Raw genomic sequence first — 26758 nt, 5'->3', positions numbered from 1 at the left:
TTAGATCTTGTCTAATAGGAGCTTGCTAGGTTCCCGAGGGGACTAAAAGTGTGGGGTCCAAGACTGTCTGTCTAGCTGCTGCATCAGCCCTAGCATTGCCCTTAGATATCTCATCAGATTCCCAGTATGGGCTGCACATTCGATAACAGCCAAAACTCAAGGTAGCTGTAGAACGGTGAGTAACTTGTTCACAAAGGTAGCATTGTAATGGGGTAGCCAAAAGAAATCAGGATATTCTCAAAGTACCGTAGTCAGTGCGTACTGGGAGTCTGTAAATTCGCACTTTTGTCTGTTGCTAGGATACAGGCACGAGTCACAGCAAACAGCTCAGCTTTCTGGGCAGGGACAGCTGTTTCAAAAGAGGTCTGCTCAATTGCTTCACTGTCTGACACTATCGCATTGTTTCCCAGCTGGATCCACAAAAGAGCTTCCATCCTCATAAAACATTGCCTTGGGCTTGAGGGGGTATTGCGGAAGGGATGGGACAGTCTGTCACTCTTTCACGGTGATCCGGACAGGGGGACAGTTGGTGCAGCTGTTTGTGGCCTGAAATTGCCCAGAGAATGGGGTACAATGTCTTGGGCTCGGTCAATATTAAAAGAGTGTCTTACCAGATGTCCCATCCCCACCTTTGACTCCTTCCAGTATCGGAGTTGGCCCGTGGCCAAGTCTTGCCAGTCTCCCTCGGCGCTGGAGGTTTGTTTCGTCAGGATGTAGGCAAGGAACCCAGGCTCTTTGGCTTGAACCCAGGGCAAAGCCTAATGGTAGTATGGGGAACCACCAGTCCTGTCTGACACCAAAGGAAGTCCGGAACTTCGGCCAGTAATGTACTGCCCTCTCTTCCTTTAACCTCTCCAGTCACCGTGACTGGGAACTTCTGTCCCTCGATGGGTGCATAATACCAGCTTTCCTCAGTTGAGCACCCTGTAGGATCATAGCACAGAGTTACATGAGGGTCTGCCTCTGGCAGAGTGGGTTCAAACGAAGTGGAGTCCAAATTAAGCGCCCACCACTGGGGGCGGGGGGGGTGGTAATTGGGGAAGCTGTCGGTTGTTCACTAGTCCCAGGGTGACACCCTTGTTCGTGCATAGAATCTCGACTTCCAATGGACAGAGCAAGTCTCATTCTGCTAGATTACAACCCAGTGGCTGGGGACGTGAATATGTCTTTGCTTCGGTTCCCGTTTCTGATCCCCCCAGACGTAGCCCGCTGGCGTCCTTCCCACTGAACATTTTCTCCTTTATTATAAGTTCCCTCCGGGGTTGATCGGGATTCGAAAGCGGGGTCCCAACAATATGTCAAAGCTCATCGTATTCGATTTTGATCATTGTCAGGCCAATCCATATCATTTGTTTTAATCATGTTGGCTAACTTAACTGGTAAGTATTGGAGCAGTAAGGCATTAAACTGCGGGGGGAGGTGGGGGGTGGAAACGGTTTCCCATTATTAGAGGCTTGGTCTCCTGCGAAAGTGCCATCGTAGGCAACAAATCACTCCCGGTTGTCTGTAACCTGGTCTGTCTGTTCATTCTTATTATGGATTCCCACCTGTAGCACCTGATAGATTTGGTATCTTGATTCTGCCTTCCATTTCTGCCCCTCATCATGCACCAGAGACCGAATAAATTTTGCAGTGTCACATTATACATTTATATAATACTGCAGACCTACTGAGCAAACTATGTTGGTTTTTCTTTTCTATCTGGGGCCTGATTCATGATCATTATCATTTCCTGAGGCTTCCACGGGTTGTATACTGCAATTGTTGGTGGTTGGTTGCCCCCCTCACCCGCTCGGGGACTGGGCAACTGCCTAATAGGGCACTGCTGTTGGGGATTCAGTTGGATTCCTCCAAGCTTATCACAAAGTTTAGACTGCCCCTCTCCAGAATCTCCTGGCCAGGATCCCCTCCGGGTTTGTTTTCTGGGATTTATCTTTACTCGCTCTGCCACATTCAATCCTTCAGGGTCCTGGTATGGTGGTGGGGGTGGTGTGGTTGTTTGTGAGAGTGGTAAGGGGGGTGGTGGTAGTCTAGGGTAACATCCCCACTCCTTATCCCTATCAGTATCTTCCGAATCATCAAAAAGAGACAGTATGCCAGACATGGGCTTGGGATCCCGATCAGGCCTCAGAGTTTTCCCACAGAGCTGTCGTTCTAATCCTTTCTGTCTGTCCATATCAGCCTTTGCCTGCTTACACTGCCTTTCCTGCTCTCCCTTTTGTCGCCCATCCACCCACTCACACTCTGCTTTCAGTGTCTCCCACCTCTTGGGAGTCCTTTCTGCCGTACATACCTCTATCCCTTTATCACAAGCATTATTCCTCCAACTGGCCAGTAAAGTATTATTCCATTTTACATCCGCTTTATCTTTCCATTCCTTAATCAGGAATTTCCATTCCTTTCCACAGTTCTTTTTCCAGATTAAATTAACCGCTTGTTCACATGACTCTATATCCCAAGTTCTTCCCCCACCCCCACCAGGGGCCAAATATCAGATCCCAAACACTTAGTAAGTGCAAAACTTAATCTTCGTAAATCGTCCTCTGTTTTAGGTAATTTTTCACACATGCTTCAGAGGGGAGTTCCCTTTCCAGCTGCATCAAGGGCCTGTCCCATTATTGCCCTTATATTACCAGTTACTCTTATTTATCAAGTCAAGTCAATTTAAGTTTATTTATATAGCACATTTAAAAACAACCCACGTTAGCCAAAGTGCTGTACAAAGCAGAGCAAGTAGCTAAAATCACAAATACACGAAGCACAGACAAACCAACGAGGCAAACAGCTTATAGGCACAAAATACACAACACAAGGGCCAAGCCAAAAAAAACAGTCACTGTTTATTCCACTGGGTGAGAAATTTACCCAGCCTGCCACCCCCTTAATCAATTTCAACTGGCCATATTATCAGGAGGTAGCTGATATGGTCAAATCCGTCAGGTAGCAGTGGCCGCCTCTCCTGACCGGGGTCCCCAGTCCCGACTCTTTACTTAGGAACAATACAGAATACCCAATGTCACCCGCAGCCTTTAATTCTCACAAAATCAGCTAGCCTATTTTCTGTTAATACTCGCTAAAAGAAAAACAACTCTCACGTACTCTGGAGGCCTTTCCTCCTTTATCCTGAACTTGTCTCATTTAATTTCAACCGGCCATATTTCTGCTGCCAAGGTGAGAATTTTACCGGGCTGCCAGTCTTGTGTTGTTTTCAAATTTCAACCGGCCATATCTTGAGACATGCGCAACCCCTTTTCCGAATCATCAAATTTCACCTGGCCATACCCTGTCACCCGCAGCAACGTAAAAGAGACAACTGCTTAGCTTAAATCTTGTATTCAAAGGGGTCGTCTGATCCCGTCAAGGTACTGGTCTCAGTGGGCAAGGGGCAAAAATGCTCGGTTGGACTCAAGGAGTAGCCGGAGGTAAACTACCTCGGGGGGCCTGCCACTCAATTGTGTTCGATTCAAGGCCCCTGTCACTTACTCAGCCCAGAGAGATGTTCCCTATGTTGGGATCTGAGTCATGGCACCAAATGTAAACTTGAAAAAACGCCGGACCAAACAACAACAGCACAAAAAGATCGTTACTTATCTTTTCACCAGTTTATTTCTTCGAGCTCAGCCAGCGAGTGAACTTGGTCCCGACATCAGGGGAGAAGTGTTCTCATGCTGCCGGCAGTTCAACAAGTTCACTGTTCGCCTTCCAGAACTGTTACAATTTATAAGGCCACCGATACAAAAGAACAATCAGTTTGATAACCATTCCAGCCAAGTCAATGGACTATTGATACTATTATTACTACTACTACGTCGATCAGGCCTAGGGGGCCGGCGTCAGGCATGATGACGGACTCTCCACTTCTCCCTTTCCCTCATCAGTGTGTTCAGTTCATCTACATTAGCTGCGCCGCTGTCTTCTAGGAGCGTGTTGACCATAGTTTTGGGAGGTCTTGGGACTACTGATACAAAAGAACAATCAGTTTGATAGACACTCTAGCCACTTTAATTAAAGAAAGGAATGTCCTACTTGGTTTGTTGGAGCCAAAACTTAATTACAAAGATAAGAACATCCACCAATTTATGCCTTAACTAAGAAAGGAATGTCCTGTCTAATTTCCATCAGGTACCATCTTTTGTTGAAACCAAAAGGTATGAAAAATCAGGAGATGTGGATCTGTGTGAACTTTATCCTTATCTTGCTCCAAAGAAGCAGCTGTGAGACATTATTCAAACACACTGCAGTTACTCACAAAATACACAGACATAGTTGGTATTTAACCCATTATTTACAGGAGTCTGAGAATCCCCCAATTCCCTTAAACTTTACCAATGCAAGCTCAAGTTAGAACAACTGGTTTGTTTTCCAGCATGATAAAAAATAGATTGATAAATATATTACTTCATAACAGTGTATTTAATGTTGTTTTTGTTTTTTTTAACAGCTTCTGGCTGGCTCAGAAGACTTTGACATCAGAGTTTTCAAAGATGATGAAATTATGGCAGAAATGTCAGAGACAGAAGTAAGAAGCAATCTGTCTTCAGTGTTCTTAACAATAGATCTGAATCAATAATTAGTATTGAAAACTTAAATAGTTCAGTGAATTCTGCAGCAATGTTGAGCTTTTCTTCAATTGGATGCACATGGGTATCACAGTTATTTTCTCATCTTTCCATATATTGATCAGGTCTGCTACAGCATGCCCCAGTAAACTGAAATTAATGGCAGCCAAGGGGAAACGAATCCAGTAATTGAAGTTAAAAGAAGATGATTGTGGTTGTTAAAGATCAGTCATCCCATAATTGCATGAATTCTTTCATAATCCATAAGGCTGAAGTGAGGAACATGATTCAAGACCCTCCATGTGCTCAAATAAGTGCAGCTCCAACATTTCGCAAGAAGCTTGACACCATCCAGGACAGCAGTCCACTTTTTAGCTTCCTATTCACCATCCTAAACATTCCATCCAACACGTGCACATTGGCTGCCATCTATAAATCCTAAAAACACCTCCCAAGTCTGTACCCTACCTTCATCAGGAATGGCAAAAGCAAAAAGTGCTTTGAAATACCATCAGCTGCAGGTTCCCCTCCACAGTCCTCACTTGAAAGTATATCACTGGTCCTAAACTTGGAACTCTTCCAACTACATAGTAGGAGTACATTCATTAAAGGACTGCAGCAATTCAAGAAGATGGCTCAGCATTACCTTTCCAAGGACATATAGGAAAATGCAATTTCCTGTTGCATGCTATTTGTGCAGCTGCTGATAGTTTGACAAATTCTGTGAACCTTGTTGAAAGTGTTTTTGTCACATTATTAACAGGTGCAGTACATCTCAGATGACACTGGATAACATAGATCAATGTTAACTGTTTGATTATTGATATAAGTATAGTTTCTATTTACACCTAGTAATATGTTTCTGTTTATTAATATGTGGAGTTCCACACTAAGGCAGTACTTAGAAGGGACAGTAATGAGATCCAGTGGATAATAGAATCCTCTAGTGTCAGAAGATGACTATTTTCTTAGAGTTCTATCATTTTGGATTTCATCAAGATTTGAAGATTCAAATCATATTTATTATCAAAAAATATATAATTTGTACACCTTGAGATTTGTTTGCTTACAGATAGCCACAAAGCAAGGGACCTGAATAACCCAATTTTTTAAAAAAAGACCAAAACCACTGCGCAGAGAAAGAGAGAGAAAAAAAATCACGCAAACAAAAGAACCAAGCCATCAACATTCCGAACCAGACTGAGTTCCAAGATTCACTCCTGGAGCAGTCGAAGTAGGCCCAAGCCTCAGTGCCCGTTCATCACACCAATGGGGCAAAAATACTCATTGTCTCAGTTCACAGAGAAAGGAATGAACATTCATGAGAACAAACAAATCAGCCCGACCTTCACCTCTGTTCCTGACATTCGGGCTTCCAGTCTATCTGTGCCGGTGTTTAAATTATCCAAGCACAGGGTAGTACCTCACTCTAGGTCCCGAACCCCAGCACCACAATTTGCTTGGGCCTCCCAGTCCAAAGCCATTCTCGATCAAATTGGTTGGGAGCTTGAAGTGATCCAGCCTCGCACATTTGGCATCAAAACTCGTCCGCATCAGCTGCTCTCCAAATCGTTTGCTTCATCTCTTGCAGTGATACAAACTCTGTCTGTGACCCTGGCTCGAACACATTGCATCTCGCAATGTCCCAGCATGGTTCATCTCCTGAACCAGCCTCACCTCCACCTGCCTTCTTACAATAGTTCACCACAATTTGCTTCAGAAAAGATGTTATAGCTGATGTTTATAATGGAATCTCTTGCCTTTTGAACTAGCAGTAAGCTGTCGTACACCTTCAGTAGCGCTATCTTAAACAGAAGGTTTACAAAGGAAGCCTTGTCTTAATTAACTAAATATATTTTTTTACCCTTTTCCACAATGTTGGGCTTTTCTGATATGCCAGTATTTATAAATAGTGTTTATCTTCAGCAAGGTATTTCATGTCTGTATTTTCCCTTTACAGGTTATCACAGCACTGTGTCACATGCGTGGAAGTCGATTTGGATATGCCCTGGCAAATGGCACAGTAGGAGTGTATGATCAAGCTACACGCTACTGGAGAATTAAGGTGCATGATGTAATGTTGCTTTGTAATGGCCGAGTTTTTTACTCTCCAAATGTTAAAAGTGAATAAATGTATTGGGGGTATCAAACTAATCATGAGAATTATTCAATGAGCAGTGTGGACAACGTAATGCTTTTCAAAATGTGTCTTGGAGTCTCGTTGATTTAGAGGGTTAAATGGAGAAGATCGTTTCTTTGGGAACAGTGCTTTCCCATATCCTGACTGTTATAAGCAGTAATAAGTTCTGATCCACATCATGACTCCCAGCTTATAACTAATTTTGTTTTATTAAACATATTATTCAAGAGTAATATTCTGCCTAAACAGAATAGCTAGTATGAGAGTAGAGGGGGCATGACAGATACAAGGTTAAATCTAAGGACTTTGTTGGGACATATTAGGGTGAGTTTTATTTTGCCTCTACTTCATGTGGACTGCTTAACAATTAATATTTCAGCATTTATTTTTTATTTAACCTAAATGTTTTCATAAGCAGTCTCATTCAATAATTTGTTCCCTGAGCTATTCTTTTCCTATAAAGTAACATTATTCATGTTTAATTCTTTCCCCACGGCACACTTGAATATGACAACACATGCTCCCATTAAATAGTGGATGGGGTACGAGGGGGAGGTGGAGCATTAGCGGAAGTTTGAGAAGTCAATGTTCGTGCCATCAGGTTGGAGGCTTGTACCTCCCCCTCGTACCCCATCCGTTATTTACTTATATACACACATTCTTATTTTCTCTGTCTCCCTTTTCTCCCTCTGTACCTCTCACTATATCCCTTGCCCATCCTTTGGGTCCCCCCCCCTTTTCTTTCTCCCTGGGCCTCCTGTCCCATGATCCTCTCATATCCCTTTTGCCAATCAACTGTCCAGCTCTTGGCTCTATTCCTCCCCCTCCTGTCTTCTCCTATCATTTTGAATCTCCCTCGCCCCCCCCCCATTTTCAAATCTTTTATTAGCTCTTCTTTCAGTTAGTCCTGACGAAGGGTCTCGGCCCGAAATGTCAACTGTACCTCTTCCTAGAGATGCTGCCTGGTTTGCTGCATTCACCAGCAACTTTTATGTGTGTTGCAAGTGTAATGCTGAATCTTTTCTTGTTGGAACTCCCAAAAAATACTAACAGCTGAAATAGCTTCCTCAAGATTAGCTTTCTTATGAATTCTCATTTGAATTTAGTCTCAAGAGATTGAAGAGCACTTCAAAAGCCAGGTGTGGCTATCTGGTGTGACTCATAGTAATTATTTATTATACTACACAAGAGAGAAATTGTTTTATGCTTCGGTTTATCTAATGATCTCCCTGCTACACATTTATTTATCTTGTACTTACCTGACTACTTTCTTCGGTTGTCCATCGAAATCCGATGACGACGTCCACTCCTTTAACGGTGAGATCTTTGATGACTATACAGTCCTCTCCTGGACCCACAAGCTCTATTGCAGGTGCGACATATATATGTGGTAGTGGTGGTAATGGTGGCAACCATGGCTGCATTTCTCCTTTAAAGGCAGCTGCACTATTCATCTCAACTACTGCGTGTGATAGCAAAGCTCCACATGCTAAGGTAGCATCTAGTGGCAGGAACTTGGTTCGCCACTTAAGTAATGGAGTATCAGAGATTAACTGCAAATGTTAATGTGAATTTGTTGCTGTGGACAAGGGAGCAGAAAAGCAAATCAAAGTAATTGTGGTGGGAGGAATACAATCTCAAATTTAGAATTTTAAATGCTACCCTGCGGTCTGGGTTCTTATGATAAATTGCTCTATAGCAAACTGGAAAAGAAAGCATGTTATTTAGTAATAATCTTGATCAGGTTTGGTATTAAGATTGTTCTTCAAATGAAAGCAATAAAGCCAAGTCACAAGGGCAGAATTCCAGTTCCATGTTTTTTAATCAGACAACTTTTCTCTGATTTAGTTAACTTGACTTATCTATGCTTTTCATTTACTTCTGCAGTCTAAAAATCATGCCATGAGCATTCATGCTTTTGACTTGAACTCGGATGGTGTTTGTGAGTTGATCACAGGCTGGTCAAATGGGAAGGTGAGTCATGGTTGTATGTGTGTCACGGTTAAAAGTGGGAATGCAAAAGGTAAAGTTGCTTGTTTGAAGATGGCAAATCACTTTTACAGTTCATATTGTTTTGCATCATATCAGAAACCACAAGGGAAATCACAGAACAAAAAGATTTGCTCAGCCCAGGATTGGATTTGTTGAATGTCTATACAGTTATTATTATGTAGGATTTTTGTCTAGCTTTATTGTCTATTGGTACATGAATCAGACTGCTATATATGGTAAACAGAGCTGTTGTTCAGAGTCTTTTGAAGTGCCTTATGATTTAGTGCCTTATGATAAAACAGGGGAGCAGCTGTGGATTTTGTGATAAAACAATACATTAATTCAAGGGCTACCTGAAAGTTATGATCAGTGGTTTACTGTCTGCGGATTTAATTAGAATTTGACGGAGGACTTGTTAAAAAACTGTTGTATTGATATCTAAACTATACAACTTGAGATTATCAAACTGAGAAATGTGATATATTGGGACTGTGATATAACTTACGGCATTTATGAAGGGATATAGCTAATACCTCAGGATCTGATGTAAGTTTGGATTGGTGCAGTACTACTTGAGCCAACCTTGCACAGATTTTTGATGGCTGAGCGCACTGACCTAGTTTGATTCTGGTTTACTAGCAGTTCCCGAGTTTTTCCATAACTGAGAAAGGTCTGTTTTCCAAAGTAACTTGTATCACATTGTTTTACCGACATTCGCAAAAATTAATTTCATTGCATTGATACTCACCCTAACACTACCACAATAAAACTAATGGAATATGTCCTCTATTTAACCATATAACCATATAACAATTACAGCACGGAAACAGGCCATCTCAGCCCTTCTAGTCCATGCCGAACTCTTACCCTATCCTATTCCCACTGACCTGCACTGAGCCCATAACCCTCCATTCCTTTCCTGTCCATATAGCTGTCCAATTTAACTTTAAATGACAACATAGAACCTGCCTCAACCACTTCTGCTGGAAGCTCGTTCCACACAGCTACCACTCTGAGTAAAAATGTTCCCCCTTATGTTACCCCTAAACTTTTGTCCTCTAATTCTCAACCCATGCCCTTTTGTTTGAATCTTCCCCACTCTCAATGGAAAAAGTCTAACCACCTCAACTCTATCAATCCCCCTCATAATTTTAAACGCCTCTATCAAGTCTCCCCTCAACCTTCTACGCTCCAAAGAATAAAGATCTAACTTGTTCAACCTTTCTCTGTAACTTAGGAGATGAAACCCAGGCAACATTTTAGTAAACCTCCTCTGTACTCTTTCAATTTTATTGTCATCCTTCCTATAATTCGGTGACCAGAACTGTACACAATACTCCAGATTTGGCCTTACCAATGCCTTATACAATTTCAACATTACATCCCAACTCCTATACTCACTGCTCTGATTAATAAAGGCCAGCAAACCAAAAGCTTTCTTCACCACCCTATCCACAGGAGATTCCATCTTCAGGGAACTATGCACCATTATTCCTAGATCCCTCTGTTCTAAAGCATCCTTTAATGCCCTACCATTTACCATGTATGTCCTATTTTGATTAGTTCTACCAAAATGTAGCACCTCACATTTTTCAGCATTAAACACATCTTTCAGCCCACTCTTCTAACTGTCCTAAATTTCTCTACAGGCTTTGAAAACCTGCTTCATTATCCACAACTCCATCTATCTTAGTATCATCTGCATACTTACTAATCCAATTTACCACCCCATCATCTAGATCATTAATACATATTACAAACAACATTGGACCCAGTACAGATCCTTGAAGCACACCACTACACACCGTCCTCCAATATGACACAGTTATCCACCACTATTCTCTGGCGTCTCCCATCTAGCCACTGCTAAATCCATTTTACTTCTTCCATATTAATACCTAACGATTGAACCTTCCTAACTAACCTTCCATGTGGAGCCTTGTACTAAAGTCCATATAGACAACATCCACTGTTTTACACTTGTCAATTTTCTTAGTAACCTCATCAAAAAATTTAATAAGATTTGTCAGACATGACCTTCCACACACAAATCCATGTTGACTGTTCCTAATCAGACCCTGTCTATCCAGAAAATTATATATACCATCTCTAAGAATACTTTCCATCAATTTACCCACCACTGATGTCAAACTCACAGGCCGATAATTGCCAGGTTTACTCTTAGAACCCATTTTAAACAATGGAACCACATGAGCAATACGCCATCCTCCGGCATCATCCCGGTTTCTAATGACATTTGAAATATTTCTGTCAGAGTCCCTGTTATTTCTACACTAACTTCCCTCAAAGTCCCAGGGAATATCTTGTCCAGACCCAGAGACTTATCCACCCTTTTATATTCCTTAAAAGTGTCAGTACTTCCTCTTCTTTAATTGTTATACTTTCCATAACTACCCTACTTGTTTCCTTTACCTTACACAATTCAATATCCTTCTCCTTAGTGAATACCGAAGAAGAGAAATTGTTCAAAATCTCCCCCATCTCTTTTGGCTCCACACATAGCCATCCACTCTGATTCTCTGAGGGACCAATTTTATCCCTCACTATCCTTTTGCTGCTAACATAACTGTAGAAACCCTTTGGATTTACCTTACTTGCCAAAGCAGCCTCGTATCTTCCTTTAGCTTTTCTAATTTCTTTCTTAAGATTCTTTTTACATTCTTTATATTCCTCGAGTATCTCATTAACTCCAAGCTGCCTATATTTATTGAAGATCTCTCTCTTTTTCTGAACCAAGTTTCTAATATCTCTTGAAAACCATGGCTCTCTCAAACTTCTAACCTTTCCTTTCAACCTAACAGGAACATAAAGATTCTGAACCCTCAAAATTTCACCTTTAAATGACCTCCATTTCTCTATTACATCCTTCCCATAAAACAAATTTTCCCAATCCACTCCTTCTAAATCCTTTCGCATCTCCTCAAAGTTAGCCTTTCTCCAATCAAAAATCTCAATCCTAGGTCCAGTTCTATCCTTCTCCATAATTACACTGAAACTAATTGTATTGTGAGCACTGGACCGGAAGTGCTCCCCAACACAGACCTCCATCACCTGCCCTGTCTCATTCCCTAACAGGAGATCCAACACTGCTCCTTCTCTAGTTGGTACCTCTAGGTATTGCTTCAAAAAACTATCCTGCACACATTTTACAAACTCCAAACCATCCAGCCCTTTTACAGAATTGGCTTCCCAGTCTATGTGTGGAAAATTAAAATCTCCCACAATCACAACCTTGTGCTTACTACAAATATCTGCTATTTCCTTACAAATTTGCTCCTCCAGTTCTCGGTCCCCATTAGGTGGTCTATGATACACCCCTGTAAGCGTCACAACACCTTTCCTATTCCTCAATTCCACCCAAATAGCGTCTCTAGATGAGTCCACTAATCTATCCTGCCAGAGCACCACTGTTATATAATCTCTGACAAGTAATGCAACATCTCCCCTTCTTGCCCCTCCTATTCTATCACACCTGAAGCAACGAAATCCTGGAATATTTAGTTGCCAATCACACCCCTCCTGCAACCACGTTTCACTAATAGCTACATCATATTTCCAGGTATCAATCCATGGTCTAAGCTCATCCACCTTTCTTACAATGCTCCTAGCATTAAAATAGATGCATTTAAGAAAATCTATTTAGTCATTAATGAATACCAGAAAATACTTCATTATTGGTTCTTGCTTGATAAGTGTACAGGAACGTTTGCAACATTTGGATTTCTATAAAGTCACGTGATGTCTAACACAGGGATCCCTGGTAGTTGCTTTTTATAACCTTTAACTGATGAATTACTGAACCACTCCATTACTCCCCACACTCACAGACACACAGTCTTGGAAGATGACTAGTTTGCTCGTTTAGCATGTTATTTTTCTCTCTGCCTTTTATCTTAATTGAATACATTGCCATCTCATGAAGCAATTGTCACTTTAACAAGTGTTAAAAACCTGTTTAGCTTTCTCAGGTGTCTCCAGAAGACATTTGTACTGATAACATAGATAGAAAAAGGGAGGAGGTCCTGAAGAGAGAATAGAGGGAGTTGGGTAGGAAGCTGAAAATCAGGACCTCCTGGATAGTAATCTCAGGATTGCCGCCTGTGCTACGTGCCAACGAGCGCAAGAATAGCATGATCAGGCATATTAATGTGTGGCTGAGAGACTGGTGTAGGGGGCAGGGCGTTGGGTTCCCAGATCACTGGGGCCTCTTCTGGAGGAAGTGCGACCTGTACAAAAAGGAATGGTTACACCTGAACCTAAAGGGGTCCACTATCCTGGCAGACAAGTTTAATAGCGCTGTCAAGGGGTGTTTAAACTGATATGGCAGGAAGATGGGAACCGCAGTGATAGGGCTGAGTAAGGGGGAAACAGAAATAAATCAAAGATGGCAAACACGAGGAATTCTGCAGATGCTGGAAATTCAAGCAACGCACATCAAAGTTGCTGGTGAACGCAGCAGGCCAGGCAGCACCTCTAGGAAGAGGTACAGTCGACGTTTCAGGCCGAGACCCTTCATCAGGACAAATCAAAGATAGCATGCCACAGAGATGATAGAAAGGACAGACAGGAGATGAGGCAAAATCACAGCTGATGGGGTGATTTACAGGGCAATAGAGGCATGGTGCAGTTAAAACAGTAAGCAACAAATACTGGACTGAAAGTGTTATATTTGAATGCACACAGCATAAGAAATACAATGGACGATCTTGAAATTCAGCTATAGGTTGGCAAAGATGACGTTGTGGCCATCTCTAAAACTTGGCTAAAGGATGGCTGCCATTGGGAACTGAACGCCCAAGGATATGCGGTGTATCGCAAAGATAGGTTAGTAGGCAATGGGGGTGGTGTTGTCCTGTGTACAAGAAATAATATTAAATCATTAGAAAGGGATGACATGGAATCGGAAGGTGTAGAGTCTCTATATGTTGAGTTAAGAATTGGCAAGGATAAAAGGATCCTAATGGCAGTTGTATACAGGCCTCCAAACAGCAGCCGGGATGTGGATTACAAATTACAACAGGAGATAGAAAAGGCATGTCAGAAGGGCAATGTCATGATAATTGTTGGGGATTTTAACATGAAAGTGGATTGGGAGAACCAGGCCAGTACTGGACCTCAAGAGAGAATTTGTACAATGTCTAAGGGATGACTTTTTGGAACAGCTTGTTGTTGAGCCCACGAAGGGATTGGCTGTTTCTGGATTGGGTGTTGTGCAATGACCTGGAGATGGTAAGAGAGCTTAAGGTTAAGGAACCCTTAGGGAACAGTGATCACAATATGATTGAGTTCACTTTGAAATTTGAGAAGGAGAAGCTAAATTCCAATGTGTCGGTGTTTCAGTGGAATATAGGAAATTACAATGGCATGAGATGGGAGCTGATGGGGTAACATCTTTTTGAATTTGCTCCTACCTTATGTATCTTTTTGTTTCCTACCAATTTTTTGAAACCTTATTATAAATCTAAATATTGCTCTATTATGTCTATGAGAACGACTAAAGCTTCTGCAAAAGAATAAGATGATGATTCTCCAACCACTTTGGAATCCGTTGGAGATTTCCTTAAAAAGCAAAGAACAGATCTCTCTGAGGAATTTCAACATCTTAATGTCAAGTTGGACACTATTCAACAAACTCTAATTGAACATGAAAAGCGAATTGAAGAGAATAAAGAAACTTTGTCGATACTGGAAGCGAAGCGGACTTAGAAGACATGAGTAAGCTCTGCAGAAAATTATCATTATCTAATGAAAAATTAACAAAGAAGATTACCAACCTGGAAGGCAGAAACAGAAGAAACAATCTACGTGTTCTGCATCTTGAAGTATTAAAAAATTGCAGGTGCCCACCCCACGGAGTTCTTTGCAAGTTTTCTGAAGCAGCTATTCCTTGATTTATTGCCGTCTGTTAAATCATCCAGTGAAATAGAATAAGACTTTTGCTTGTATTAAAAAGTTAAGGGCCCCCATTATTTTTCTACAAGAAACGCATGTACTTCATACTTATACTTTATTATCGCCAAACAATTGGTACTAGAACGTACAATCATCACAGCGATATTTGATTCTGCGCTTCCCACTCCCTGGATTACAAATATTAAATATTAAAAATAATAAAAATTAGTAAATACTAAAAACTTAAATTATAAATCATAAATAGAAAATAGAAAAATGGAAAGTAAGGTAGTGCAAAAAAACCAAGAGGCAGGTCCAGATATTTGGAGGGTATGTCCCAGATCCGGGTCAGGATCCGTTCAGCAGTCTTATCACAGTTGGAAAGAAGCTGTTCCCAAATCTGGCCATACGAGTCTTCAAGCTCCTGAGCCTTCTCCCAGAGGGAAGAGGGACGAAAAGTGTGTTGGCTGGGTGGGTCGTGTCCTTGATTATCCTGGCAGCACTGTTCCGACAGCGTGTGGTGTAAAGTGAGTCCACGGACGGAAGATTGATTTGTGTGATGTGCTGCGCCGTGTTCACGATCTTCTGCAGGTTCTTTCGGTCTGGAACAGGACAGCTTCCATACCAGGTTGTGATGCACCCTAGAAGAATGCTTTCTACGGTGCATCTATAAAAATTAGTGAGGGTTTTAGGGGACAGGCCAAATTTCTTTAGTTTTCTCAGGTAGTAAAGGCGCTGTTGGGCCTTCTTGGCAATGAACTCTGCTTGGTTGGACCAAGTCAGTTCATTTGTGATATTGACCCCGAGGAATTTAAAGCTTTTGACCTGTTCCACTTGCGCACCACCGATATAAATTGAGTTGTGCGGTCCGCTACTCCTTCTGAAGTCAACAACCAATTCCTTCATCTTGCTGACATTGAGGGATAGGTTATTGTCTTCGCACCATGCCACCAGGTTCTTTATTTCCTCCTTGTGATCAAACTCATCATTACCCGAGATATGGCCTACAATTGTTGTGTCATCAGCAAACTTATATATTGAGTTTGATGGAAACTTGGCTACACAATCATGGGTGTACAGTGAGTACAGCAGGGGGCTGAGTACACAGCCTTGTGGGGCACTGGTGCTCGGAGTGGTTGTAGAGGAGAGCTTGTCCCCTATTTTTACAGCCTGGGTCCTATCTGTGAGGAAGTTGAAGATCCAGCTGCAGATCTGAGTGCTAAGGCCCAGGTTCTGGAGCTTAGGAAACAGTTTATTTGGAATGATGGAATTAAAGGCAGAGCTGTAGTCAATGAAAAAGAGCCTTACGTATGCGTCTTTATTCTCCAGGTGTTCTAAGGAGGAATGTAGGGCCAGAGAGGTGGCATCTGCCGTTGACCTGTTGCTCCGGTAGGCAAATTGCAAAGCGTCGAGGTTGACCGGTAGGCTGTGGTTGATGTGTGCCATAACCAATCTCTCAAAGCATTTCATAGCAATTGATGTCAGAGCCACAGGTCGATAGTCATTCAGGCATGCCACCTTGCTCTTCTTCGGCACTGGGATTATCGTTGCCTTCTTAAAACACGAGGGGATCTTGACTGAAGCAAGAAGCAGTTGAAGATGTCAGCAAACATGCCAGCTAGCTCGCTTGTACAGGCCCGGAGAACCCGTCCTGGGACGCCATCTGGGCCCGTCGCCTTCCTTGGATTTATCTTCAGGAAGGCCCTTCTAATGTCCACCTTGGTGACAATGAATCTCGATGCCACCAGTTCTGGTTCATCCAGAGGGAGTGGGATGCTCCTCTTCTGTTCGAATCCTGCGTAGAATACATTAAGTTCGTCAGGAAGAGGAGCACCACAGATTAATATTCCTAGCCTTTTCTTTGTGCCCGGTAAGTAGTTGTGACAACGCACGCCTTTTTAATCGGTGGAGGGGTCTACAAGTTTATTCTTCATTCAGAGCAAAATCTCGAGGGGTCTCGATTTTTATAGACAATACCATCTCTTTTGTTGAAAATAAAGTTGTCTCTGACCCTAATGGGAGATTTGTCATAGTTTCAAGGAAACTAGATAATAAATTAATTGTATTTGCTAATGTGGATGACCCAGAATCTTTTGAGTGTTTCTTTTCTTCCTGCCAGATTTGAGTCTTTATTCTTTAGTGATGGGAGGAGATTTTAATTGTTGTCTAGACCCAGTATTAGATCGTTCTTCTCTTAAATCAGCCACACCTAATAAATCAGCTTTATTTATTCAATCCTTTCTAATGAAATGTGATATTGTTGACATCTGATTTTTTTCACCCAGCAGTAAGGGAGTATTCATTCTTCTCTCATGTCCATCATTCCTATACCAGGATTGATTTTTTTATTGATAGTCAAATGATTCCATTAGTTTGATCCATTGAATATAAAGAAATAACTGTATCTGACCATTCCCCTGTATTTCTATCTTTAAATCTTCCTGGTTTCACTCATATGAACAGATCCTGGCACTCTAATTTTACTTTGTTATCTGGTTAGCACTTTCTAAAATTTCTGGAGAATCAAATTACTCTTTTTTTCGAAGAAAATGCGTTGGAAGAGACTTCTAGTCTTATCATTTGGGACGCCTTCAAGGCATATATTAGAGGACAAATTATCTGCTATACTGCATATATTAAGAAAGAAGCTAATAAAGAGAGAACTGATTTGGTTAATCAATTAAACAATTAGACCAGAAATATGCTTTGGCACCAGACCCTGAACTATACAAAAGACATATTGAAATTAAAACCAATTATGATCTTCTCATAACGTATGCAATTGAAAGCCAACTTTTAAAAGATAGAAGCCAATTTTATATACATGGAGAAAAAACTGGTAAACTATTGGCTAATCAATTGAAGACCTTTATAGCTAAACGGCAAATTAAAGAAATTCGCAGAACCAATGGTGATATGAAAACTATTTTGAAATAAATGACACTTCAAGAGAATTTTATTCTAAACTGTATAGTACTGATTTTGTTAAAGATAACACTGCAATGAACAATTTTTTTTAGATCAATTAAATATTCCTGGATTTCCGGTTGATAATCGAAAGCAGTTGGATCAACCTATTTCTCAGGAGGAAATCACTGAGGCTGTACGTTGTTTGCATTCTGAGAAATCTTCAGGACCTGACGGATTCACTGGAGAATTTTTTAAGGCTTTTTCTTCTTTGCTTATACCTTATTTATGTTCTACCTTTACTGATTCCCTCAAGGTGGGTAGGTTGCCACAGTCTTTTTATGAAGCTTCCATTTCGCTTATTCTTAAAAAGAATAAGAATCCCACTGAATGCTCTTCATATAGACCAATCTCTTTACTCAATGTTGATGCTAAGATCCTATCTAAAGTTTTGGCCTGTAGACTGGAAAATATTATATCTTCTATAATATCTGATGATCAGACAGGATTTATTAAAAATCGATATTCCCATTTTAATATACGGCGATTGTTAAATGTTATGCATTCTCCATCCAAGGAAATATCGGAATGTGTGATTTCTCTGGACACGGAGAAGGCTTTTGACCGAGTTGAATGGAATTACCTATTTAAAACCTTAGAAAAGTTTAATTTTGGGCCCAATTTTATTCATTGGATTGCATTACTCTACTTATCTCCCTCCACTCTGGTCCTTACTAACTTTCAGAATTCTAAGCCAATTAAACTACAACTTGGAACCAGACAAGGATGTCCGTTGAGCCCTTTGCTTTTTGATTTGGTATTAGAACCTTTAGCAATTGCCTTTCAAGACTCTAAAGGTATCACCGGTATCTGAAGGAAAGGTATTATTCATAAAGTCTTGCTTTATGCTGATGACCTATTGCTTTTTATATCTAATGATACAACTTCTTTACCCTCTATGTTTCTTTTACTGACTAATTTTAGTCAGTTTTCAGGATATAAATTGAATTTACATAAGATTGACTTGTTTCCTTTAAATAATTTGATACCAACTGATATTAACCTTCCTTTTAAAATTGTAAGGAAACAATTTACATATTTGGGTGTAACAATCACTAAGAATTATAAAGATCTATTCAAAGCAAATTTTCTAACATTCATGAATTATGTGAAAAAGACACTTTCTAATTGGTCGCCTCTCTCTTTATCATTGATTGGTCGAATTAATTCTATTAATATGAATATTTTACCTAAATTTATATACCTTTTTCAAGCTATACCTGTTTTTATTCCTAAGTCTTGTTTTGATTCTCTAGATTCGATTCTTTCTTCCTATATATGGAAGAACAGAAAACCCCAATTAAATAAAGCTCACCTTCAAAAAATTAAAAAGAATGGAGGCCTTGCTCTACCCAATTTTAGGTTATATTATTGGGCAATTAACATACGAAATCTTACGTTCTGGTTATATAATATTAATTGTGAGGATTGTGCAATATGGGTCTTTTTGGAAGCCAACTCTGTTATGGAATTTTCTATTATTTCTCTTCTTGGATCCTCTCTTCTTTTATCTTTAAATAAATTAACTGACAGTTTGGTGGTTAAACACACTTTGAGGATCTGGCTACAGTTCAGAAAACATTTTGGTTTATTGAAATTTTCCCTTTCTAGTCCTATTTTTTCTAATTTTTAAAAAAAATAATCTATGACCAATCTGTTTTTTAGAGAATGGGATAGATTAGACATTAAACGATTTCAGAATCTGTTTGTTGGAGGGATCTTTCTTCTGTTGAGCTTCTGTTCTTCTATTCTTCTCAGTGAATTATAACCTATCAAATACCCACTTTTTTTCGATATCTACAGATCTGAGATTTTGTAAGATCTAAACTACATATATTTCTTACCAACCCGGATAAGAACATAATAGATGTAATTTTTAATTTGAAACCTTTTGACAATGACTCAATATCTTATATTTATGGTCTGTTGTTGGGACTGAGAATGGCTCCTTTAGACAAAATTAAAAAAGATTGGGAAGAGGATTTACAGACTTCAATATCTGATGAGACCTGGAGGGCTATTTTCAAGATGGTTGCTTCTTCATCATTATGTGCTCGTCATTCCCTCCTGCAATTTAGAGTGGTGCATAGTGAAATAAGTGATGTTAAAAGTTCATGCAAAGTCACAAATAGAAGGGTTGTGTGTGGTGGTAAGAATCTTCTGAGGTGTGTCTATTTCAATGCAAAGAGTATTGTGGGGAAGGCTGATGACCTGAGGGTGTGGATTGTCACATGGGATTAAGACATTATAGCCATTAGTGAAACTTGGCCGCAGGAGGGGCAGGACTGGCAGCTTAATATTCCAGAGTTCCGATGTTTCAGATGTGATAGAGGCAGAGGAATGAAGGGTGGAGGGGGTGGCATTGCTCGTCAGGGAAAAGGTTACTGCAGTGCTCAGGCAGGACAGATTAGAGGGCTTGTCTACTGAGGCCATATGGTGGAGCTGAGAAACAGGAAAAGTATGACCACATTAATGAGGTTGTATTATGGACCTCCAAATAGTCAGCGAGAATTGGAGGAGCAAATTTGCAGAGAAAGAGCAGACAACTGCAGGAAACATAAGGTTATGATAGTAGGGGATTTTAATTTTCCACATATTGATTGGGATTCCCATACTATTAAAGGTCTAGACGGGTTAGAGTTTGTAAAATGTGTTCAGGATTAAAGGCAAAGTGAATAAGAATAAGGAACCTTGGTTCTCAAGGGATATTGGAACTCTGATAAAGAAGAAGAGAGAGATGTATGACATGCATAGGAAATGGAGTAAATAAGGTGCTTGAGTATAGAAAGTGCAGAAAATACTTAAGAAAGAAATCAGGAGGGCTAAAAGAAAACATGAGGTTGCTTTGGCAGTCAAGGTGAAGGATAATCCAAAGAGCTTCTACAGGTATATCAAGAGCAAAAGGATAGTAAGGGATAAAATTGGTCCTCTTGAAGATCAGAGTGGTCGGCTATGTATGGAACCAAAAGAAATGGGGGAGATCTTTGTTTTTTTCTCGTCTGTATTTACTAAGGAAACTGGCATGGAGTCAATGGAAATAAGGCAAACAAGTAGTGAGGTCATAGAACCTATACAGATTGAGGAGCAGGAGGTGGTGCTTGCTATCTTGAGGCAAATCAGAGTAGATAAATCCCCAGGACCCGACAGGGTATTCCCTCGGACCTTGAAGGAGACTAGTGTTGAAATTGCAGGGGCCCTGGCAGATACATTTAAAATGTCGGTATCTACAGGTGAGGTGCCGGAGGATTGGAGGATAGCTCATGTTGTTCCGTTATTTAAAAAAGGCTGTAAGAGTAATCCGGGAAATTATAGGCCAGTAAGTTTGACCTTGGTAGCAGGTAAATTATTGGAAGGAGTACTGAGAGATAGGATCTACAAGTATTTGGATAGACAGGAACTTATTAGGGAGAGTCAACATGGCTTTGTGCGTGATAGGTCATGTTTAACCAGTCTGTTAGAGTTTTTCGAGGAGGTTACCAGGAAAGTGGATGAAAGGAAGGCAGTGGATGTTGTCTACATGGACTTCAGTAAGGCCTTTGACAAGGTCCCGCATGGGAGGTTAGTTTGGGAAGATTCAGTTGCTAGGTATACGTGGAGAGGTAGTAAATTGGATTAGACATTGGCTCAATGGAAGAAGCCAGAGAGTGGTAGTGGAGGATTGCTTCTCTGAGTGGAGGCCTGTGACTTGTGGTGTGCCACAAGGATCAGTGCTGGGTCTATTGTTATTTGTCATCTATATCAATGATCTGGATGATAATGTGGTAAATTGGATCAGCAAATTTGATGATGGTACAGAGATTGGAGATGTAGTGGACAGTGAGGAAGGTTTTCAAAGCTTGCAGAAGGATTTGGACCAGCTGGAAAAATGGGCTGAAAAATGGCAGATGGAATTTATTACAGACAAGTGTGAGGTATTGCACTTTGGAAGGACAAACCAAGGTAGAACATACAAGGTAAATAGGGCACTGAGGAGTGCAGTAGAACAGAGGGATCTGGGAATACAGATACAAAATTCCCTAAAAGTGGCGTCACCGGTAGATAGGGTCGTAAAGAGAGCTTTTGGTACATTGACCTTTATAAATCAAAGTATTAAGTATAAGAGTTGGAATGTTATGGTAAGGTTGTATAAGGCGTTGGTGAGGCCGAATTTGGAGTATTGTGTGCAGTTTTGGTCACCAAATTACAGGAAGGATTTTAATAAGGTTGAAAGAGTGCAGAAAAGTTTACAAGGATGTTGCCGGGACTTGAGAAACTGAGTTACAGAGAAAAGTTGAATAGGTTAGGACTTTATTCCCTGGAGCGTAGAAGAATGAGGGGAGATTTGATAGAGGTATATAAAATTATGATGGATATAGATAGAGTGAATGCAAGCAGGCTTTTTCTACTGAGGCTAGGGGAGAAAAAAAACAGAAGACTTGGGTTAAGGGTGAAGGGGGAAAAGTTTAAAGGGAATATTAGTGGGGGGCTTCTTCACACTGAGAGTGGTGGGAGTGTGGAATGAGCTGCCAGATGAAGTAAATGCGGGCTCACTTTTAACATTTAAGAAAAACTTGGACAGGCTTATGGATGAGAGGTGTATGGAGGGATATGGTCCAGGTGCAGGTCAGCGGGACTAGGCAGAAAAATGGTTCGGCACAGCCAAGAAGGGCCAAAAGGCCTGTTTCTGTGCTGTTGAACGCAGCAGGCCAGGCAGCATCTCTAAGAAGAGGTGCTGCCTGGCCTGCTGCGTTCACCAGCAACTTTTATGTGTGTTGCTTGAATTTCCAGCATCTGCAGAATTCCTGTTGTTTCTGTGCTGTAACGTTTTATGGTTCTATAGGGCTCATATGTCTAAAGACAAGCTGTCTCGTTTTTTTGCAGATATATCTCCTTATTGTGACAGATGTAATAACGGAGAGGCTTCATTAATTCATATGTTTACAACCTTTTTCTGTACTTTTTAAAGTTAATTTTTTTTTAATTTTATTTTTATTTGGATAAGGAATTCACAATTATCATGTACTTTTTTCACACATATAATCTTTTCCATTTTTTTATATGTATAAAACTACAATTATTTATACATTCTTAAGTACACATTGAGATGATATAAAAGGAAAATAAACATTTAAATAGATAATTATGTACTGTGGTAAATCTAACCTATTAGGCTAAGTAATGAAATTAGTTGTTAAGAAAAATGGTAATAATACATTAAGCCCAATCCTTTGACTGCCTTATTTGGTATTGTTGAGGAAAGAGCTATAATTTTGGAGCCTTCTCATTTGCGAGTACTGGCTTTTATTTCTCTTATGGCTAGGAGGGCGATCTTGCTTAAATGGAAGGAGATTGCCCCCCTACACATGCTCCATCGTTATGCAATGTTATGTTATGTTTAAATTTAGAGAAGATTTGTTGTTCGATTTCTGATTCTAATCAAGATTTTCAAACATTATGGGGACCCTTTCTGAACTATTTTGAAAATCTTTGAATTGTTTTTGTTATTAAAATATAGATTTGGGCTATTATTATAAAGCACTATGGTAAAGTACTCTTTTTTTTTTGTTTTTTTTTTACCAACCAGCTTTGTCTTGGTAGTGGGTGTAGATTTTTTAATAATATAATTAACCATATTATTGTATTTCATAATTCAATTTATTTTATTTGATTGATCATGAATATGGGATACCATGATTGTATCGGTGTGATTTATATATGGTGTATTTTGTGCTACCTTATTTTGATTTATAATAAGCAAGCTTATGAATTCTGTTCTGTATATGATATTTAATAAAAATACTAGAAAAAGAAAGAAAGGTTAGGAGGCAGTGGGGTTGGTGTGGCCCTGTGTATAAGAAATAATATTAAATCATTAGAAAGGGATGACATGGAATTGGAAGGTGTAGAGTTTCTATATGTTGAGTTAAGAAATGGCAAGGATAAAAGGACCCTAATGGCAATTGTATACAGACCTCCAAACAGCAGCTGGGATGTGGATTACAAATTACAACAGGGATAGAAAAGGCATGTCAGAAGGGCAATGTCATGATAATCGTTGGGGATTTTAACATGAAAGTGGATTGGGAAAACCAGGCCAGTACTGGACCTTAAGAGAGAATTTGTAGAATGTCTAAGGGATGACTTTTTAGAACAGCTGGTTGTTGAGCCCACGAAGGGATCGGCTGTTCTGGATTGGGTGTCGTGCGATGACCCAGAGATGATAAGAGAGCTTATGGTTAAGGAACCCTTAGGGAACACTGATCACAATATGATCGAGTTCACTTTGAAATTTGAGAAGGAGAAGCTAAATTCCAATGTGTCGGTATTTCAGTGGAATAGGGACTCTCCTGGAGGTGCTCATGGCGTGAGATTCACTTTGGCTTCGCTCCATTCCCTTTACTACTTTTACCTGTAACTGCTGTTATTTACTTTATCTATACCTACACTAAAGGGTTTATACTACAGGTATACCTTTGAACTTCAATTTTAACTTGTTGAAACTGCTGACCAGAGGACGAGAAGTTAAAAATGGGAAAGATTCTGATGGAAACGGGGAAAAAAGATCCTAAAGCATCTAAGCACATTCCATTAATTTTTGAAACAATGTCAAAACTTCTAGAGGATAAACTTAATCAAAGATTTGCTGTGTTTGAAGAAGTTTTGAAGACGATTCAAGATAATGTTAAATCATTTAGACGTGAAATCGACCAACAACAGATTAGAATTTCAGAAATAGATGAAGGCGTTCGGAAGAGAGACCGAAAAATTGAATCTCTGGAGAAAAATCTAGCTTTGACATCTCAGCAGTTGGAACATTTTAAATCAAAGATTATCGATCTCGGCGTCAGAATCTGTGAATAATCGGGCTTCCCGAAGATATTGAGACGTGCGATCCTACTAAATATTTCTCTAAATTTTTAATGGGTGCGTTTGGTCCAGAAGTTTTAGAGACCCCCTCCCTCCCCATTGCTTGATAGTGTGCATCGTACCTTACGCCCAAAACCTTCCAAAAATTTTAAACCGAGACCTATTATTATTCGGTTCCACTATGTTCTCATTAAGGATCAAGTGATATGAGCTGCTCGGTGTAAAGGTATGATTGAATTTCAAAGTTTCAGATTTCGCATCGTTCAAGATTTCAGCCAGCCCGGAGGTTTTGAAGGAACGGATGGCTTTTGAACCACAGATGTTAGAATTTTATCGTAAGGGCTTCAAATTAGCGTTGCTCTACCCAGCGGGTCTGAGAATTGTCTGGTGGCTAAATCTCATCATCTGTTTAAGACTCTGGATGAGGCTCAACATTTTCTCGACAACATGCCTTCCTCTGCTAAGGACTAATTAACGTGCTGTTTTCTTTTTTTCTTTTTTCTAACTTGCTTTTCTTTTTTTTTGGAAAGCTTACAGATTTAGACTTTTATATTTTGGTGGTTCTTGCCTTGGTTTTCTAGTGTAGGTATTTTTCGTATTTTTGAATTAAAGTATTTTTTTCTTTCTTTTGATAGTGATTTTGTATTTTTCACCTTTATCTTTTTGCTTTTGAGGTTAATTAAGTAGTAGATTCAGTCTTTGATTTTCCTTTTTGAAAATTTATTGGAGAAGTATTATATCTTAAGATAGCGGATTGCTCTGTTCTTCCCCTAAGAATTTATTTTTTCTTGCTGTGTCATTTTTGATCATTTATATATGAAAAGAAACTAATAATATGAATCGGCGCTTGGTCTTTTTTGACATATGAGTAAGAAGAAACTATTTTATGTTTGTAATTGTAATCTTTTCTTTACATTTATAGTAATTGCTTTTTTACTCTTTTGACCACGGATGGTGTTTTTTAAGAAAAACATATTTCTTTTGGGTTGCCTTCTGGAGAGATGGGGTTAGATTTAGCATTGGCCATTTTTTGGCTTTTTTCCGGGTTTTTGTGGGGGGGGGTGATATTTTTGTTCTTATTCTTAACTTAGATTTTTTCTCTAAATGAGCTGACTTGAAACTACCAAAATGTCCCAAATGTCATAACTTCCGGTTCCTCTTTGAACCTTTTTTCCTCTTCTGGGATCATGAGTTCTGGTTTACCCTTTACATACCTTGTGTTCGATTTCAGTACTATGGATAAGATTACTAATTTGGTCTCCTGGAATACAAATGGTTTAAACCACCCGATTAAATAGAAGAAAATGTTTAAAGTATTCCAAAGGATGAATGCTCATATGATTTTTGTACGGAAGGAGGATAATCAGCGTTTTTTTTTAGGTTTTGGAATGGCCAACAGTACCATTCTAATTCACAGGGCAAAGTGAAAGACGTTTCTATTTTTATAAATCCTTCAATTTCATTTGTGCATCATGAGACTATTTCAGATCCGAATGGTAGATTTTTGCTAATTACTGGTTTGTTATTTAACAAAAAAAGTTGTTATGGTTAATGTTTATGGTCCAAATGTTGATTCTCCTGAATTTTTTAAACATATTTTTACGACCCTTCCTAACTTAAAAAAAATTATATGATGATTATGGATGGAGATGTTAACTGTTGTTTAAATCCTTTGATGGATAGATCTATGTCTAATCAGGCACTTCCGAACAAATCAGCTACTCTTTATTAACTCTTCTATGGTTTACTCTGGAACTTCAGAAATTTGGAGATTCTTACACACCAACGATAAAGAATTTTCATTCTTTTCACGTGTATATCATCATTATTCCAGAATTGATTACTTTCTTATTGACTCTCGATTAATTCCACTTGTTGTTGATTGCAAATATGACTCCATTGCTGTTTCTGATCATGCTCCATTGAAGCTATCTATTAAGTCAATGGATACATCTTCTATTACTAGACAATGACGATTTAATACCACTTTGCTTCAGAACTGAGACTTTGTTAATTTTAGTGAGGAGCAGATTGATTTATTTTTCAAAACGAATTTTACAGAGGAAATTTCCAGCGGGGTACTATGGGATACTTTTAAAGCATATATTCGTGGACAAATTATTTCATATTCTGCTGGATTGAAAAAGCGAACTAATAATGAAATACTTAAGCTGGTTGACAAGATTAAAGAAATGGACAAGAAATATTCTATTGCTCCTAATCAGGAGCTTTATAAAGAGAGAGTCGAACTTCATAGTCATAGTCATACTTTATTGATCCCGGGGGAAATTGGTTTTCGTTACAGTTGCACCATAAATAATAAATAGTAATAAAACCATAA

General features: G+C 39.6%; 1 protein-coding gene across 1 annotated transcript in view; it reads left to right on the top strand.

Annotated features, from left to right (window-relative positions):
- The window catches only part of bbs2 (Bardet-Biedl syndrome 2), a 126787-nt gene that overhangs the window by 38585 nt on the left and 61444 nt on the right, over positions 1-26758 (top strand). Inside the window, exons 6-8 of the mRNA XM_063066684.1 lie at positions 4442-4519; positions 6520-6624; positions 8587-8673. Coding sequence (XP_062922754.1) covers positions 4442-4519; positions 6520-6624; positions 8587-8673 — 270 coding nt within the window. The remainder of the gene's footprint in view (positions 1-4441; positions 4520-6519; positions 6625-8586; positions 8674-26758) is intronic.

Source organism: Mobula hypostoma, chromosome 14 (assembly GCF_963921235.1).
Source record: "Mobula hypostoma chromosome 14, sMobHyp1.1, whole genome shotgun sequence".
In the NCBI taxonomy this organism is placed as follows: Eukaryota; Metazoa; Chordata; class Chondrichthyes; order Myliobatiformes; family Myliobatidae; genus Mobula; species Mobula hypostoma.
This window is presented reverse-complemented; position numbering and strand designations above follow the sequence as displayed.